Below are 20,338 nucleotides of genomic sequence, written 5' to 3' on the forward strand. Positions count from 1 at the left end.
ACGAAAGTACCAGCCGAGTACACTCGAGTCCAGCCGACATAGGCCGAGTACACACGCCTGCGCTAGCCAATATGGCGCAACATTTCATCCGCTACTAGGCGTTAGCCTAACCTGTCACTACATGACTTCCCTTACAAAATCCGCTCCCCCAACTCAAAGTAGGCTTAAAAGGTAAGTCTTGGTTAGAATAGTTCAGGGACGTAATATAATGAAAATCGGTAACGTTGGTTACTTCTAAAGTAATACCCTGTAATGCATTACTCATAAATAAATGCTGCTTGTGAAATCAGTTTCCCCGTTGTTTTTAGCTGTACGGCTGTGACAGCTCTAGTATTTTTATTCCTCAGCATAATGGTGGAAGAGACTGTCCTGTTTAACTAATCCTAACCTAACCGAGTTTAACTGTACTTAATAATTTAACCAAACCTAACCTAACCTAAAGTCAGAAAAATACTTAAAAATAAACTGGAGGAATATGAATTGCTAAGGTCTCTCTGATGAAAGTTAAACTTACATTTAGTGCTCATTCTCTTGTTTGTTTTTGTGCTTAACGTGAAAGAGAGAGCATTGATGCAAACAGTAATATATCCCATTAACCCCTTCATAACCTCCGGCACTGAACAACCTTTTACAGTACCGATGTCAGTGATGTTAAGTTAGTGTGAGCTATAATGAAAACTGAACAATTATGGGGAGGGAACGAAGGTCACTTGTATGTTTACATGACTACGCTACGATTCCAAGCAGTTATAAGGCGGTCGGTTAATCTCAGATGTTTTCGCCCATTTGGTAAATACACCGTAACTTTATCAATCTTTCCGTGACTCATAGCGAATCATAGCATGGGTTTAGGAAGCTAAATAACACATTGCTAGGTGAGCCAGACGATTATCTTCCCATCTTTAAGAAAAATAAATTGATTTCAGAAGAATGGAAGAACTTTACGTACTCGGAGAGGGATTTAATTTCTTCCATTTTCTTATAAGATGTGAAGATAATCGTCTGGCGCACCTAGAAATGTGTTATTTAGCTTCCTAAACCCATGCTATGATTCACTATGATTGACTGGAGAATTGAAGTTACGGTGCATTTACCAAATGGGCGAAAACATTTGAGATTAACTGACCCCCTGACTGCTTGGAATCGTAGCGTAGAGTCGTGTAAACATACCAGTGACCTTCGTTCCATTCCCATAATTGTTCACAGTTTTTCCATAGCTCACTATAACTCGACATCTGTACTGTAAAGGGTTGTTCAATGTCGGAGGTTATTATGGGGTTCATGGAATACATTACTGTTTCCATCAGTACTCTCCTTTCACATGTAAACAAAAACACGAACAAAAGAGTGAGTGCTAAATGTAAGTTATAACTTTCATCAGAAAGACCATACCAATTCAGATCCCTTTATTTTATGCAATTTTCCAACTATTTTATTGTTTGGAAACAGTACTGTATACAGTACTCACTCCAAACATATTTGTAATAATATAAGTAGTGATGAGTTCACCAATACAAGTGATGTACTGAGCTGGTAGGTAATATTCCGTATCATTTCGGCCCTCCAGGAAGTGTTATCTGACTTGTAGGCCTACTGTGTCATTACCCTTGTATATGTTCACTAATATATATATATATATATATATATATATATATATATATATATATTTCAGATTCAGGTATAGTACTGTATTGATTGCAGTATCGTACAGTATACAGTACTCTCTCCAAACACAGTTGTAATACCGTACCATAAGTGGTGATGAGTGTTCATCAATATATTTAAGGTACTGAGTGGGTAGGTTTTTGATTATTCGGCAAATCTAATTTCTCGGCATCATCCTGGTCCAATAGATGCCGAATAATGGGACTTGTACTGTAATTTAAATATTTATGTTCTGGTATGTACTTGTAACGTAAAGCACTTAAAGCATTAAATAAAACCTTGTAACCAGTTAACCTGATCTATATGATTACCCATGATTATCGGGCTCGGAGACAATTCGCCGACAATTCAGTTCGCTGTCAGACAGTTCCCTGTCAGAACATGGATGATTCCCCATCAGGACAATTCGCACCCTGGACAATTCCCTGTCATTCTATAAATATACTTATTATTAATTAATAATAAGTATATTTATAGAGCCTGTGGAGTCACATGGAGAGACAGGCTGACGAATGAGGATATAAAGGAGCGTTGTGGTGTTGATGTGGATGTGATAGGAAGCGTTATGAGGAACACACTGAGGTGGTTTGGCCATGTGGAGAGGATGGAGGGTGAAAGACTGATGAAGAGAGTGTATGTGATTGAGGTGGAGGGGGAAAGAGGGAGGGGGAGGCCGAGGATGAGATGGAGAGGTATATGAGAGAGGGGGGTGTGAATTGGGAGCAGGGGAGTGAAATGGCGGGGGACAGGGCGACTTGGAGGCGATTTGTTTGTGGCCACCCCAAACGGGATTGAGGCGTCTGGCAATAGATAGATAGATTAATTAATCAATACTTTAATAACTATAATTCACGGGGATCCTTCAAATTCTGTGTTCAGTAGCATTGGCATTGGATATTATTTATTACTTGCACCTTTAGTCAATAATTAACTTGTTTCTTCCTTGCTGTAGTCGCTAGGATCACCCATAGCTGTCGTCATTAATGACCGCGAATTGTTTTGCTATTGTTTGTGACTGCGAATTGACTTGATGGCGAATTGTCCTGAAACCGATCGGCGTCGGAATGTTGCCTTGTGTTTACGTATTTGTATGTTGAAGTACTGTATTTGTAAGTTATAACATTAAAGAAACTGTTTAACCACTTAAAGTGCTTCATATTGATTACCAATGACATATAATAGCAAAACACCACATTTAGGGGGTCTAAGGAGCAAAATAAGGAGTAGTTAAAACTTACGCAGTTTTGCGCCGAACGTGCCACAGTTGGAACAAAACCCATGTGTTCGGGACAAGCTTGCTGTATCTCATTATTTTCAGTAAGGAACCATAGCTCAGACTGAACTTTTGTATCTCAGTGCTTGCTGTCATGGAGAAGAAAGGGTTGTTGTCTGAGGAGTGGGAGAAGGTTTTTTAGAGGAGGAGACCGAGAGCATGGAGGATGAGGTGGTAATTGACAGTTTGAGTGGGGAGGAGGACTTGGATGACGTCCCGGGCTGTTCCCGTCGGGAGGCTTTGCCCCAACCCCTACCAGCAAGGGAGCAGACACCACCAGCAGCAGCGGGACCACCCGCAGTCCAGCCATCACCTACACTAGGACCTCACACTCCAGCAGCCATCCCGGTCTCTTCACCTCTAGCCTCCAAGCCCCCCTTGGCCGAGCCCATGTCACAGTTGCAGGGCCAAGTTACGTGACATTGGCACCTGCACCTGCCGCAGTGTCTGCGGCACAACTGGTGCAGGATGTGATTGTGTCTTGTCCCCTGCCTGGTCAACAAGGACGCTGTCACCAGTGGCTTTCATCCCCCTCTGACATGTGGCAGCAACAAGAGCCAGCCTCATCATCTTCGTCGTTGGAGTCGTCGCCACCGCAGTGAGGTCGCCGGGGTCTGAGGCCTGGCTATAGGAGGCGGCCAAGGGGTGACCGAGGAGACAGAAGGGTGTTGGTAGGTCAACCCAAAGCCACCACTGTGGGAGGTGTTGCCACAGAGGATCCAGGGTGGAGCAGTGGCCCATTCTTACCACATAATGGGCCCTTGACAGGATACCCAGGAATGAAGGTGGACCCGCCAACAATGCCCTAACATTTCTTCCAACTGTTCTTCACCTGGGAGTTGTTGTCATATGTCACCAGCGAGACCAACAACTACGCAGCATTCTTGGGGACTGTGTTGGACGCCTGGTTCATCTGCAGTGAAGAGGAGATGGCCAAGTTCCTGGGGCTTTACTTCTTCATGGGGATTGTGGACTTGCTTACCATCAGACGCTATTGGAGAAGTTCACCGCACCATGAGTATCCACAATTCCAGCGAACGATGAGTGGGAGACATTTCAGTGTGATCCTGAAACACTTCCACACCTTCAACCCACTCGCCATATCCCAGGACAATTGAGATCAGCTCATCAGAGTTTGCATGATAATGGAGTACCTCCTTCGGCGGTTCCAAGACACCTTCCTAACCGAGGAGAAACTCAGCCTTGACAAGGGCTCACTGACGTGGAAGGGGCGCCTCAGTGTCAGAGTGTACAACCCCATGAAGCCCTCAAAATACACCATCAAGCAGTACATCCTGGCTGAGTCTTCCTCGGGCAACATCTGGAACTTCAAGGTGTACACAGGGCAGAATAAGACTCTGGATACCACCGTTTGTGGCCTTATAGAATCGCTGAAGGACCAGGGGTACAAAGTTTTCATGGACAACTGTTATAACTCTGTATCCTTGTGCAAACGACTCTTCAATGCAGGAACCTATGTGTGCGGGACCCTACGCCTGGCAAGAGGAGCACCGAAGCAGCTGCAGGCCATCGCCGAGGCTAAGAACCTGCCAGACGGGGGCATGGCAGCAAGGCACAAGGACAATATGATGGTGTTGCTGTGGAAGGACAAGCGCATCATCAACATGGTGTCCACTTTCCACAGCACAAGCACCATCCCAAAGCAGGTTCAAGGGAAGGCCAGGAGTCCTGACAGGAGATCAACCTATGTCCAGAAGACCATGGACAAGCCCTTCATGGTGGAGGACTATAACCAGCACATGGGTGGGGTGGACCACTTCGACCAAATGGCCCAGTATTACCCCATCCAGCGGCAGACCGTGAAGTGGACCAAGATGATCACATTCTACTTTATCCAGATGGCCATATTCAACATGTTCGCCCTATACAAGAAGTGCCCGTGTGGGTCAGTTACTCTGCTGGACTTCCTGGAGGAGATCATCCTGAAGCTCCTTCAGTTCAGCGAAGCGGAGTGGCCCACATCAGGGCACGTCATCCACCATGCCCCTGACCTTTCAACCCAACGGCCAGCAGGACCTCAGCACTTCCAGCACCTGCAGCAGCACCAGCACAGGTGCCAACACCACTGTCTCCTGGAGCAGCACAAGCACAGTTGCCAACACCACCATCTCTTGGAGCAGTACCAGCACACATGCCAACACCACCGTCTCCGGGAGCATCACCAGCACAGGTGCCAAGACCGTCTCCAGGAGCAACACTAGCACAGGTGCCAGTCCCACCATCGCCTGTAGGACCAGCACGGGTGCCAAGACCATCATCTCCAGCAGTTCCTGGTCTTTCGGGAGAACCTGCCGCCACTGCCATGCCGGGCCATGCAGCTGCACCTCCGGGAAGACGACCAGGGAATGCCAGGAGGACATCCAACCAAGCGTCAACGAGTCATGGACAACACAGTGTGGTTGGATCGCACACTGGGCCATTGACGGGAGAGGATCCCCAACCAGAAGAGGCTCTGGTGCACCTTGTGTGCCGCTTTGCATGGATGATTGCTTTTAACGGTACCATGCCGATCGAAGTGTTCCCTAGTGGAGCATACACACACACACACACACACACATTACATAACTCCTCATCTTCAAACCCCTCAGGGTCCTACCGGCAGTTCGACACCCCTGGCGGAAGTGAGTTTCCCGATTTTTGTTGATTTGTATATTGACCTATTTCAGTATTTCTATAGTTTTCACATGAATAAGCATTGTTTTCTACATGTACACATATGAAAGTACAGCTTCAATATCAGTAACTAGGAAAAAGACTAGTGGTCATGTCGAGTTTCATATCCTTGGAGATTTTACATCTAGACTTTGAGTAAAACAAAATAAAACCTCTAGCGAGCGAAACTATATAGGTGTGAGTGAAGCAGGAAATTTTGACAGTGCACTAGGAGGTATGTTGTTCTCTTTCATCCAGGAAATAGTCACGTTGATGTTTTGACAACATCATAAGGAAGCATATAAAAAAAAAGGTCTGGGGGGGGGGGAAAGGCTTTGGGAGCATATTTTTTAGGTAAAGATGGGGGAAGTGAGTGTTTTTTTCTCGCTTGCAGTAAAACTGTTCAGTGCTCGGAGGAGTATTCAACCTTTGTCGTCCATTTACACGGAAAGTATTGGACGTATTGATTTCCTGTAAGAACCATGATAAAGCACAGTAAATTCTATGTATGTTCAAAAAAAAAAAAAAAAAAAAAAAGGCTTTGGGAGCATATTTTTTTGGATAAGGCAGGGGAAGAGAGTGTTTTTATCTCACTTGCGGTAAAGCTATGCAGTGCTCAGAGGAATATTCTACATTTGTTGTCCATTTACTCGAAAAGTATTGAATGTATCAATTTCCTGTAAGAACCATGATAAAGCGCAGTAAATTCCACGTATGTACAGGACATAACAATGTAATATCTTTGATGAAAAGTAGTTGTTATGTAGGCAGGAATATAATGGTTATTGTGTGCGCATGACGAAAGTGCAGCACGGGCGTGGGTACCCAGTAGGTTTTTTGCGATTTACTCAGAAACTGTGAGGCACATGAAAGATCTGCAGATACCATGAGAAAGCCCATGAAACTCTACACAAGCTTATGAAATAAAAACATAACCTGTGCGTGAAAACTTTTGCGCTAGAGCTCCTTGAGCAAAAAATCAGTTGCTATAGAGACTGATGTTCAGGTTACAGCTGCAGTGAAGGCATCATCTCCCATTGCACTGCTCAGTTCCAGTGCACACTTGTTGGTTGATGGTACTTTTTCGTGTTACAAAACATGATTTCCATATTTCAGTGATAGCATTTCATTAGCTTATGAAAACAGCTTCAGATATAGTGAAAAAACTTTAGTACAGTAATCTTTCTAATATCCGGATGCCCAATAACCGAACATCCCCACTACCCGGACCTTATCGTCCTGGGATCCAACATTCCCAAAATGGTCCAAAAACCCCAAAAAATAAAAAAATAAATTGATTTTTTGCCGTCCGTAATTTGAACTTGCCACGCGCACCGCGGGAGAGCATTGTTTTGGTTTGTCATTCCTCCGACGTCCGATAGAGCGCCGCTGCATCCTCCCCACTTCCCGCCCGTCTCTCACTGCGACTGGACCTACGCTCTTCGTAATGGCTGCCCACGTGCTCGCTTTTGTAGTGGTGCCGTACTTGCTGCAAGGCCTCCTGCTGCTCTCGGTCCTCCTCTTAGTGTGTGTGATGATGGCCCTGCCACCTGAGAAAAGGAAGAGAGTGGTGTTGACTCTGGAAAAGAAGAGGGAGATATTGGAGAAAGTTGATGCGGGTTGGTCTTCTTCACGCATTCTCGGTGAGATTAACCTGGCCCGGTCGACTTTGTTCGATATCAAACGTTCCCGAGACAAACTCATGCAGTACACGGCTGACTTCTCGTCGAGAAGCAAATGCAACGTGGAAAGGAAGGTTATGTTTACCCCCAAGTTTGCAGAAATCGACCGATCCACGTTGATTTGGTACCGACAGCAACGTGCAGCTGGTGTGATGGTACGTGGAACGGAGCTGAAGGCTGCTGCTGAGAAGTTTGTAAGGCTTCACGACGCCCTAGACTTCAAGGCATCCGAGGGTTGGCTCTTCGCGTTCAAGTTGCGACATGGCCTTACTAACCGTAAAGCACATGGTGAAGCATTGGACGCTAACGAGGATGGAGTTGACGAGTTTCGGCACAAGGTGAAAGGCTTGATCGACAGGGAGGGCCTCACTCTCGGTCAAGTCTATAACGCAGACGAAACTGGCCTATTCTATCGCTCGCTGCCAACAAACACTCTAGCCGATGAGACGGAGAAGCGTGTACCTGGCCGCAAGCTTTCTAAGGAACGGATATCTGCTTTGTGTTGTGCCAGTGCTAACGGCATGCACCGGCTTAAGCCCGTTGTTGTTGGCCGTGCAAAGCAGCCTCGGTGCCTTCATGGGGTGATGGATGTCCTTCCTGTCATATGGTACCATTCTTTGAAAGCATGGTTCACAGCTGTGATTTTCAAAGACTGGTTTCACCGTCACTTCGTCAAGGAGGTCATCCAGTACCAGACGAAGACACTGGGAATCCCTCGCGACCAGGTAAAGGCTCTCCTTCTGCTCGACAATGCACCTGCCCACCCGTGCGACAAGGACTTGGTTGCTGAGAATGGCCTTATTAGGTGCATGTTTCTACCACCTAATACGACTGCTCTCATTCAACCCATGGACCAAGGAGTGATCGTGGCAACAAAGCGCCTGTACCGTCGGAAGTTCCTGGACGAGGTGATGGTTGTTCTCGAGGACGAGGATGAGCACAGGGAAGGACGCGACACTTGAGGCAAGCGGACTTTGGAAAACCTTCGCCGCTACAACATCAAGTCTGCACTGTACAACTGGGCTAGTGCATGGAAGGAAGTCCCTGTGAAAACTCTTGAAAATGGTTGGTCTCGTCTGCTTCTCGGAACAGATGTGGAGTACGATTTTCTGGGCTTTGACTTGGATGACTTCCATGCACGGCTACGTACGCACGGCGACGTTGTTGATGTGGGCGATGTACGTGAGTGGTTGGACGACGACGAGGGCGATCCTGGGTATCAGACGTTGTCTGATATCGAGATCGCGTCTTCGGTTGCTGGTGTCAGTCCCGAACTTGAAGATTCCGACGACGAAGGCGACGATGATGCGGACTCCTCTGAGCAGGACACTATTCCAGCCATCCCCAAGCTGAGCGCACTCCGGGAACATCTAGAGTTCGTCCTAGACTACCTGGAACACCCGGACTGCGACAGGGAGATGGGGCCCTTGGGACTCGTGGAGGAAGTGCGTGCTTTCCGGCAGCGCATCATCAATCGCCAGAATCGTCGGTCCTTGCGCCAGTCAACGATTGACAGTTTTTTCAGGCCCGTGACCCCCGCTGTGCCAAGCCCTGGCTCCACTCCGTTGCCTCCCCAAGACAGGCCCTCATGCTCCGAGCCACAGCACAGCACATCAGCTACAGTGGAGTCACCGCTCGATGTGAGTTTGCGGCTTTCGTCAGAGTCTTCTGTAGTCGGTACGCCATCACCACGACCCAGTGATGCACCCCTTGGTCACCTGCCAGTGATACTCTCGGACTCTGACAGTGAATAAACAGCAAGAACTTCTCCACTAGACCACACGGGAATTTTGAGTGTTGTGCAGTGAAAAAAACGGTGTGTTGTGTTAAGGTTTTCGGAATGAGAGAAAAGACTCAGTGGAAACAAAATTTAACGTAACTAACCTTTTTTTGTTTTGGCTTTGGAAAATAAAAAAAAATTGGGAAAAGTTAATGTGCAACACGAAATTAAAATGGAACATTATTTGGACTAAAGTGAACACTGTGAAGAGAACGGACTTCTGTGTGTTATTGACTAAGTTCAGTGCAAGACTTCAGGAAGAGTGTACTGCAAGTGCTTCAGGAAATCGTTCTTACTGTCAGAGTCCGAGAGGAGGCGGTTATTCATCGAGGTGGCCAGGGACTTGTTGTAAGTAGCCAGAATGTTTCATATTGTACTTTTTTCCATACTATACTTACCAGAATGTTTCATACTGTACTTTTTTCCATACTATACTTACCTCATGCATGTGCAGTAGGAACGTGTTTTTCAGAGTTAGGCTAGGTTAGGGTCCATAAGTACCAGAATGTTTATTAATGTATGAACATACTTCTAAACCCTCATTTTATGTTTCTTTTGCATTTATTTCAGTCATTTATGTGCCTTATTGGTGTGATTTGGGTGTTAAATAGGTGCTATGCATGTCCAGAGGGAGTTGTATAGGTGTTTCTCTGAGTTAGGGTCCATAAGTACAAGTCCATAAGCTGGGGCCCAATATCCGGATGAAACCAATAACTGAACCTACCGATGGCTCTATTGATCCGGATATTGGAGGGATTACTGTAGTACTTATTGATATTAGATGATATACTACTGTACGGTACTGTTGTGTTCAGTTGTGCTGTACTTTTGAGAAACTGAAATTTATTTGGCAGTTTAAACGGTCAACCCACCAGCGTCAGCTTCACGTGAAGGTCAACAGTGTTCAAGTGGACAATCAGATGTGCGATGTGATGTTCCCTGTGGTACTGGCCCGTGTCCCTCCACCTCGTAGTGTTATGGCTGAGACAGGTAGGTGCTGCACTGAGTCACAGAAGTAGACCGTTGAAAAGGAATGAATGAAGGAATGTGTGTTGTTATTATTCTGGGGGGAAAAAAAAAAAAAATACTGTTTTGTGATTAATTTTTTTGCATTTTCTCTGTCGTGTTGCGTTTTTGTTTTTTGACATACACATTTCCATGTAGGTCAGTCTTCTTAGCATTTAACCCTATTAGTTCATTGTTGTCAGTACTGCCAGATTCCATAAAATTACTGCTAACATCTGACCTATTGGCAGTGTGTCAAAGTGCTAGTATCTAAAAATCACTCATTAAATTGGGAATAATTTTGCCTCAGTAATGCCATAAATTGGTGGCAGTAGTGGGCTCACAGCTTTGGCATGTCATCATGTGTGGCTGTTAGCTGCACAGAAACTTGCACTTTAGCTTATGAACAAGAAGAGGTGGAAAAAAAGCACAGAAAAGGCTTTTAGGAAAAAAAAAAAAAATGATGATGTGCCATGCCCTTGGTGTATTTACCTTTAAACACAGTTGCTAGCCACTTAGGATTACTGGGATAACGAGAAGTACACTCAGGGTCTAAGGTCCGCGAGCTCTCTGTGTGAGAGAGATCACTGGGTGCTGAAGCCTCTGGTACAGTCGCGAGCAGATGAAATGGAGACACCAGCACACACACCTCTGGGTCGCTTCTACCCGACGAGTTACTGGAGAGTGAGAGAGGGAGGGGGGAGTATGGAGGGGCTGGTGGTGGGAGAAAGATCAAGAGAGGGAAGGGAAGGGAAGGGAGGAGAGGAGGGGCGGCAATAACCATGGCTGTCAAGGTCTTACTTTATCTTGATTATGGATTAATGTTTGATTTTGGGAAAGCTTAATTAATCATGGTGTCAATCACATCACTGATAATGGGTTTTAATTTAAAACTGTTTTCACTTGAAGCGAGAGAGTAGTTTGTTGTGTCATAGATGAAGTTGGCACCTTTGCAGCTGAACTGTGGCTTCGTAAGATTCTATACAACAGCCAAAGCGTTAACCTAATGGTTCGTATTGGCTAAACCGAGATGAAGAGAAGTTCATCAGCACTATGGGTATCACACAAGGCTGCTGCTCACGATGGAGAGACGATTGCCAAATTATAATAAGCTTTTCTGTCTCAAAAGTATCCCTCCCCAGGTGCGAGTTCCATTCGAGGGGTTCATTGGTGAGAGGTGAAACTGGAAGGGGTTCAAGAGGGAGGGGGTAACACCTGTTTAAGCGGTGTGGTGGAAAATATTGGGGAATGAGGAGAACAGTAATGTAGTCATAAGCCAAAGGTGAAGAAAATATGTGCACGTCGGGTTAACACTTGTCTGTGATGGTTCTGGTGCCCAGCAATTAATGGATGAACATTTTAATAGGTTGATTGTGCTCGTCATTCAGGATGTCAGCATAAATATGTCTTGCTATATGTCATCAGACTCTAGCCATGATTATACACATTTTTTATCTTGGGAATGCTAGGGATCAAAAGCATATGAAACCGAATTAGATGGATTTCACATTTACAAAGCTATGAATTGATTATTAGTTAAGTCATCATACGTCAGTATTTGTTCGATATTACAACTGTAATGATTACAATTTCTTTAATGAATGGGCTATTTTCAGTGCTTAATGTGTTTTAGCAATAATTATTAATAATATAAAATACGAGAACCACAGGTATTCATGTTTTTTATGATAAAAGAAAATTGTGAGGAACGGAGTGAGACAAACCCTCTTGCAGAATATAAGCTCATTTCTGGTGAAGCGAGGGTTCCATTCATGTGAACCGCAGTTCCCTTTATACACACACACACACACACACACACACCAGGAATGTTGCCAGAATGGGAATAATGACTAACAAACTCATCAATATCAAAATGTGATGCCTGGCAACCACCTTCATTCTCAGACAGCCAAGACTGTTTCTCCCTCCCCTTCCACTCACCAAAAGCTCTCCCCCTCCCCCCTCCCTCCCCAGCCTACCATCTCCTTTCTTCCTCTCTCACTCCCTGTCCCTCTTCAACTCGGCGTAGCCATTGTGAAACTTTAGGTTAACGATTTAGCTCTTGCCTTGATTCTTATGAAGCCACAGTTGAGCTGCGAAGCTAGCCATATCTTCATGTGTAATACAATATATTGCTCTCTCGCTTAAATGGAAAACAACTTAAAGTTACAAACCCATTACCTTATCAGTGATATGTATGACATCATGATTAATTAAGCTCGGCCAAAGTCAATCCTACATCCTTAAGATAAAGTAAAACCTGGACAGCCATGGTTACGCCTCTCGTACCCTCCCCTGCCCTTTCTCTCTTCACCAGCCCCTCCATTCCCTCCCCCCCTCCCTTCTTCCTCTCTCACTCCCCTCCCCCCCCACACCTACTGTAGTAACTAGTCGGGTAGAAGCGACCCAGAGGTGTGTGTGCTGGTGTCTCCATTTCATCTGCTAGCGACTGTACCAATAAGAGATAACAGATGGCACTGAAGCCTGTTGCCACTCCCTCCCTCCTACTTCGTCCTCTCCTCCTTTCTCTTGGCACATCCTACCAATGGCTCTGATTCACCTATCCTCACATCAGTTCGTTTCATTTGTTGTGAGAAAATTTGTTCGTCTCGTATGCAATAAACAACTGGCAAGGGGAAATGGAGACATCTAGCTTGAAGCAAAGATGATGATGTAAGGAAAGGAAACATAGGGTAACGAGCAATAGAGAATATTTTAAGTAATGAGAGAAGGAAGGTTGAGAAATCTGTAGAATAGAACAAAAGCAGAGGAAGGAGCTAGACAGATAACAACAATCACACGCTGCCATCACAACAACAGACACTATACCCTTAACAAATAACAAGCAAACACTCTCATCAATCACTTTTCACAAGTCAGCCATCTAAACCCCCAGCCCGAAGACCGACGTATCATCCGATGTAAGAGACAGTTCCCCACAGACCCAGACTACACACCTTTCACTTACAACCAGACGAAGCACATCATTAACTACCTCAAGCACTCATCTGCCTGTGGACCAGACAACATAAGCAACATTCACCTTAAACACCTAGGACCACAAGGCATACAAGCACTCACCAACATATCAAACTACAGCTACTCACACAACATAATACCCAACATCTGGAAGCATGGCAATATCATCACTATCCCCAAACCCAACAAAGACCCCACGTTACCCTCCTCACACCGCCTCATCACACTCCTCTGCACCCTCTCTAAAGTCACTGAACGACTGGTACTACAACTAGTCACACCTCACATTCCCGTAGCCCAGTCACAACATGGCTTTAGGCCACTACACTCCACAAACACCCTTCTTACAGACCTTACACAGAGAGTTTTCGATGGCATGAATTCAGCTAGGCCACCACACAGAACAATTCTAATCACACTAGACATTAGCAAAGCTTTTGATGCCATCCCCCGCCACAACCTGACAAACAAAATACTCAACACAAACATGCACAATAACACAAAAAGATGGCTGGCAAACTACTTAGCAGGCAGATGTGCACACTTAACATTTGCTGGTCAGTCTTCCAACATCAGAAACTTCACGAACGGTGTCCCCCAAGGATCTGTTTTGTCCCCTACACTCTTTAACCTATACATGCACGACGTACCCACACCCCACACACCACAGATACACATAGCTTCCAATGCAGATGATATAACACTTACATGTACGCACCAAAACGCAAACACAGCTGCACACATCATTCATCCTTACCTCAACACACTACACAAATGGTTCACCACAAACAGGCTCAAAATAGCCCCAGCCAAATCTACAGTGACTCTTCTCACAAACTGGACAGCAGAACACAGTCACATCCCACACCTCACCATAAACAACACTCCCCTACCCCCCCCCCCCAAATCCTTGGTGTAACATACAATACATCAGTGTCATTTAAACAACACATCACAAACATTAAAAATAAAATAACACCAAGACTCAATGCCTTGAGGTCACCTGCCCATACAACATCCGGACACAACAAAGAAACCACCACCACAGTATACAAACAATACATACGTTCAGTGATGAATTATGCAAGCCCTGCCTGGGCTTCTAACCTCACCAAAACACACTACAACACTATACAGACCATACAGAACAAGGCCCTAAAAATAATCACAGGCTGCACAGCTACTACACCCACAGATCACCTACATCAAGAAACCAAAGTCCTCAAAGTCAAGGATCACCTAGACATGAGAGGCACCCAGTTTCTTGCTGCAGCCTCCACAAACCCACAACATCCACTACAGTACATGGCAGCACATCCACCCACACCAAGGAACATCAAAACAACACCCAGCACACGATACCATACACAAATACTGTCATCTCTCCCCCCTCGCCCACCTCAGATCAGCTTCCAGAAGCATATCCACACGCAGATCACTCGCCACTCCATTCAGTCACTTAAAGACAATACACAGCTGCATGCACGGCCTTCTGAATCCTATCTTCCTCGTGAGGACAAGGTCCACCTGGCCAGGCTGAGATGTGGGCACCATCCAGCCCTCTTAAGCTACCAGAAGAGGCTGGATGACTCCGTTGATGATGCCTGTCCAGGATGCAACACAGCACCCCATACTATTAAGCACATTATGGAAGACTGCATTGCACACAATCACCTATGCCAACAACACAACATACACTCTTTGAGAGCTCTGTGGGAAAGCCCGGTCTCGGCCATGGCCTTCCTAAGGGACTTGGGGCTGTTAAGCCAGACTGCCTAGGGAACAGCTACTACTACTACACCGTAGGGGAGGTAAGAATATGGGAAGGATGCAAGTGTAGCTGTGTTTCTATATGTCTGAGGAAGAGGAGATGGGAGATTACATAGCTGATGAATAATAAAAATCAGATGGATGTGAAGAAACAAAGAGTTAAGAATGTAATGAGAGAAAAGGTAACTGTTGATGGTCGTGGTGCCAAATGAAATGGAGGGTAGGAAGAAGTGGGAGGGAGAGGGTGGCAACAATCTTCAAAGCCATCTGTTGTCTGTTAGCAGTACCAGAGGCTCAAGCACCCAGTAAACTCTCCCACACAGAGAGCTCATGGACCTTAGGCCCTTGATTTATTGCTTTTCCTTTAGAAGCTGTTATGGTTCACCGACTATGTTTGGAAGTGTTAGGGAGTCAAACTTTAGTTCAGATATGGGGTATATAGGGTCCCCATACTATGTAACAGCAGCTAGATCCAAGAGCAGAGGCCTGACCTGGTCTATTAAGATTGCAGGTAATATTTGTCCTGTTTGCAGTGTAATATACTGTAAGTTACGAGGAGTAGACTGTAGCACCAGTCGAGCAGGGCAGTACTTCCAAGGTGGATGGAAAGCTGATGACAGGGAGAGCTAGAGCTCCCGTTTCATCAGCCCTCGGGACTAGGTCACGACCATCCCCTTTTGCTGAACTTTTTCAGTGTCTCAGTAACACAGAGAGTAGGGCAGCATGCTCTCCAATACAAGTTGCTCTAACTATCAACACCAAACTACATGCACAGTACACACTACACTTCCTTTTCCAAAATTTAAAAAAAAAAAATCATGGCAGCACAACATGTGGCCTTGGAGTACCCAGGGGGGGGGACCATAAATTCCCCCACCTTCTTCCTTTCTCACGGTGATGACTCGAGCTGCCTGGAACCACTGTTTGACTCTCTTTTTCTTCATTTCTGCAACATTCGTGGCCTTTCCTCTAACTTTCGCTCTGTTGAGCACCACCTCTCCTTCTCTAAACCTTACCTTCTTTTTCTAAGTGAGACTCAGCTGTCTGAGGCAACTGGCAGCAGACCCTTTTCTGTATCCTCCTACTTTCTCAATACTCATCTCAAAGCCGAAGGTGGCTGTTGTGTACGTATACGCAACGAGTTATCTTGCTCTTGTGTTCCTGAACTCGATTCTTCTGAATTCTCTACACTCTACAGTAGCTTCAACTTTCCTCTCATTCTCTGACTAAATATATCTGCGCTGTTTACTTATCTCCTAATTCTGCTGACTATCAAAAATTCTTTGACTATCTTACTTCTACAATGGAACACATTCTATCCATTTCTCCTTTCTCAGAAATCTCCATTCTAGGAGATTTCAGTGTTCACCACCACCTTTGGCTCTCCTCTCCTTTCATTGATCCACCTGGCGAACAAGGCTACACCTTTTCTGTCCTTAATGACCTAGTGCAGCTTGTACAGCACCCTACCCATATCCCTGACTGCCTTGGAGAGAGCTCCAACATACTTGACCTCTTCCTTACAACTAATCCTTCTGCTTATACTGTTAATATTTTCTCTCCGTTGGGCTCCTCCGATCACAACCTTATCACCTTAACCTGCCCTATCGCTCCAAAACGTCCTGTCGACCCTCCAAAGAAACGTCATCTGTGGCACTTTGGAGCTTCGGATTGGGAGGCCCTCAGGCAGTACTTCTTTGATTTTCCCAGGAATGATTATTGTTTCCATGGCCAGGATCCATCTGAGTGTGCCTTGTGCATTACAGACTTTATTCTCTCGGGCATGGAAGCATACATTCCATTCTCATTTCCTTTGACTAATGCAAGAAAGCTTTGATTTAACCCCTAAAGCACGGCCATCGACAGCCGATCCCCCTCCTGTGGTGGGGTTATATCGCGGTCTGAGTACCTGTAGGAAAATATTTGCCAAAAATCAGAGATTAACCCTAGAACATTATAATTTTTATGGCAGATAGTACTTACATTCAGCTTTCTCCTGAGACAGGTGTTGAGCCTTCGTGGACTACTCAAGGACTTGTGGAGACTTGCAAAGTTGGGTAACAAAATCTTCACTTTCACACCTCCAGCAACCCGGTTTCCCCTCTACCACAGCCTCAATCTGTCACAGTACACTTTATACTACAATGTACAGGCAGTTTGGAATCCGTATTTGTACAATAAGCACTGAAAATAAGGCTACAATCAACGGAGCGTACGGCCGACATGCAGCGCGGCGGCGGTCTTCCAGTCACTGAACAAACATTTCCCTTTTCACATCTAAAAACACATATACTACATTATTTTCCTCCATAGTACTTCCCAAAGGCTCGCATGGCACTATTACGGCCATAAAAATCACTGTCACTGCCAGTATTGTGAAGCGGGAATGAGAAAGACCACCGCGGCGCGATTTTATTCTGCCCTACGCCAGTCACTTTATTCTCGTTCCTGTCGGCCGCTCGCACTTCATTTCTATCGCTCACTTTCACTCTCGCTGTCAGTTTAGTGCCTTATTCATCAGTGTCACTGTCATTACTTATAAAAATAATATTTTCTACACACCAAACTGTCACTGTCATAACATAGAATAGAAAAATATGCTTTCAACTTCTTACACTGGAGTGACTGTCACTCTCAATACTTATATTATTACTATGTACAATAATTTACACTGAAATCACTGTCACTGTTAGTGCTTTTACAACTACATACACTAATTTACACTCAACAGACTGTCACTGTCAGTACGTACAAGAAAACTAACACTAGTATCACTGTCACTCTCAGTATTATTTACATATTTTCACCCTTATTTTCAATATCTACTCAGGCTGTGGTAATCAAAGAAACACAGGTAAGCGCACAGAGGAATCTGACACTCTTTGCACTGCAAGGAGGTGCGTCTAAAAGTTCGTTCTTGCCGGTTTGTGTGGCTGCAAACATGGCACCTCCTCAGTGCTTTCCCCCTCTTGGCAGTGCTAGGCAGTGGCTCCAGGCGGTGTCACTGAAGGTAGTCCTGGCACTGGAGGCGGTCTGGAGGTGTGTGTGAGTGGCGCCTGGGACCTGATGGCAGTACCTGCCCAAAACGCTGAAGCAGCTGGTAGACACAAGTCTTAGAAAACCACCTGAGAGAGTAGTTAGCTGGCTTTCTGTTCTTGATCTTATACAGGATGAAGGCGTTCAGCATGCACATATCCAACAAGTGCAAGAACACCTTCCTGTACCAGCGGCGGTTCCTCCTCAGGCAGTCAATCTCTCCGATCATCATATCGGACTTGTCCACCAGCCGCATATTGACGTTGTAGTCAATTACAGCATCAGGCTTGATCACAGGATCGCCAGTCCTTCTGTCGACCTTCCCTGTGGCATGCATTTCCCCCTTGTGGACTGTGGTGAGCATATTGACAATCCTCTTGTCGTGCCACTGTATCGCCAGCATCTTGTCGGATTTCTTCAGGTGCACGTCTCCCCGCTTTGATCTTTCAGCCTCGGGGAAGGCAGGGTAGTGTGCCCTATTGCTCCTGACAATGCCACAGGATCCGATGCCGTGCTCTGAAAGGTACTTGGCGAGTTTGGGAGCTGTATAATAATTGTCCGTATACAGGACATGATTCCCGCCAAAGTACTTTTCCAGAAGCACTTTCAACACAGAGCCAGAGAATCCAAGGGGGTCAGTCTTGTACAAGTCCACATTGCTGGCGGTGTAGATAACGAAGTCTAGGATGAACCCCGTCTTGCAGTCGCACAGCACGAAAAACTTTATTCCAAAGCGGTGGCGTTTGCTTGGAATATACTGCATGAACCGAAGACAGCCCCTGAACAAAACCAAGGACTCGTCGATCACTACTTTCTTGAAGGGCCGAAGGAACGTCATAAACTTGTCCTTGATCATTTTTCAGGATTTCCCTCACTTTCCATAGGGGATCAGTCTGGGAAGGCTCATCGTTGTTGGCAAAGTGAAGGTACGTCATGAGTTGCCTGAAACGATCCCGAGTCATGTACTTGTTGAAGATGGGTGTGGGGCAAAGATCGTCAGCACTTCAGTACTCCTCGAGCTTGTGCTTCCAGTTATGTGGCATCAGAAGCATCAAGCCGATGAATACAAATAGTTCCCGGATCGTCACAGGAACCCATGCTGCCATCCTCGACATGGATGGCGTTGCACCTTCACCTTGACGAACTGCAGCACATTGTCCTTCGTACCTGTTCGTCTTGGTACAAATCTGCTCCATGACTTTGTTATCCAGGAAGGCCAACAGGTAGTCCAAGCATTCACCACCCTCGGGGACAGGGAAGTCGGCCTGGGTCCCACACCCAGTGGAATCAATGGGCAGATCCTCTGGCACAAAATCAGAGCCCTCAGACCACATGAAGGCGTCCAGAGTGCCCTGCCTAGGCTGGGAGTGGGTGGGTGTGCTGGGGGGTGAGGCAGGCTGTGTGGCAGTGGGTGAGGCAGGCCCTGTGGAAGTGGGTGAGCTAAGTCGGGCCTGTGTGGTGTTGGTGGTGGTGGGGAGAGTGGGAGAAGGTTCATAGTCACTCGCAGTAGGCTGGGTGGTGATTTGCCTAGTGCGGTAAACCTTGCCACTAATTTTACCACTAGGATACACTTTCCTACTCATGCCAGCACAAACATGGGGCCTACGGAAACCTCTACAAATACTAGACTGCCTACTTCCCTTCCGAGGTGGTGAAGGAGACTCCGAAGACTCAGAAGAAAGCACAGCAGACGAAGATGACGAGAGAATGGGGCTGGGGGTGCGAGGCGGTATGGCGGCGGCGTGACCTGGGGTTGGGGACAATGGCCGGCCTGAGGAGAACAATGGTTGGGAACCGGGGTCACCACTTCGCTTCCTCTTGGCCCCCTTGCCATACGCCACTCCCTTCTGCACTGGAGCCTTGCCTGACGAACTGCTGGGCATAGGAATTGTCTCTTCCTGCACCTCAGACTCAGCACTCGATAAAGTGTCTGATTCAGCAAGGCTCGATAACACCGCAACGTCACTACCGTAGTCCATAGAGGCTTTCAGTAATTCTAGGCCTATAGCAGACTCACTCAGGCCCTTTGCACTCCCTAGTAAGGGTTTTGATGGAGTAGAGGTCACAAAGCCCTTTTTCGGAGGGCTTGAAGGCACTGACTCAGAAGAGCTAGAATTGGACATGGCGTCACCTTGAAAGACTGCGGTAAACTGACGCTAAACAGGGGCAAACCGCGTGTGAAAAAAAGCTAGTGTGACAACTGGGGAAACAAGTGTTTCCAATTAGCATAAAGTGCTTGCGAGAGGAAGGCGCAGATTGACATTTCTGAGCAGTCCGCGCGCTGCCATATATCACGGTGAGGGTGGCCGGGCCGTGGTGCGTGGGTGGGTAAAAAAAAAGATACTTGGCAACAATGGAGATCAGTGGTACAAAGGTCAAGTGTGCTAATAGTAGCTAAAGGGTGGCGGTACTGATAGACAATACCAGCGTGAACCTGCTTGCCCGCGGTTATTCAAAATTAACTAGAATCGCAAA

General features: G+C 46.2%; 1 protein-coding gene across 1 annotated transcript in view; it reads left to right on the forward strand.

The window, feature by feature from the left end:
• Nucleotides 1-20,338, forward strand: part of Vps13 (vacuolar protein sorting 13C) — a 1,164,731-nt gene that overhangs the window by 1,008,728 nt on the left and 135,665 nt on the right. The window contains exon 66 of the mRNA XM_080277871.1: nucleotides 9,928-10,063. Coding sequence (XP_080133997.1) covers nucleotides 9,928-10,063 — 136 coding nt within the window. The remainder of the gene's footprint in view (nucleotides 1-9,927; nucleotides 10,064-20,338) is intronic.

Source organism: Coenobita brevimanus, chromosome 71 (assembly GCF_032717465.1).
Source record: "Coenobita brevimanus isolate Jiangsu-jjx chromosome 71, ASM3271746v2, whole genome shotgun sequence".
In the NCBI taxonomy this organism is placed as follows: domain Eukaryota; kingdom Metazoa; phylum Arthropoda; class Malacostraca; order Decapoda; family Coenobitidae; genus Coenobita; species Coenobita brevimanus.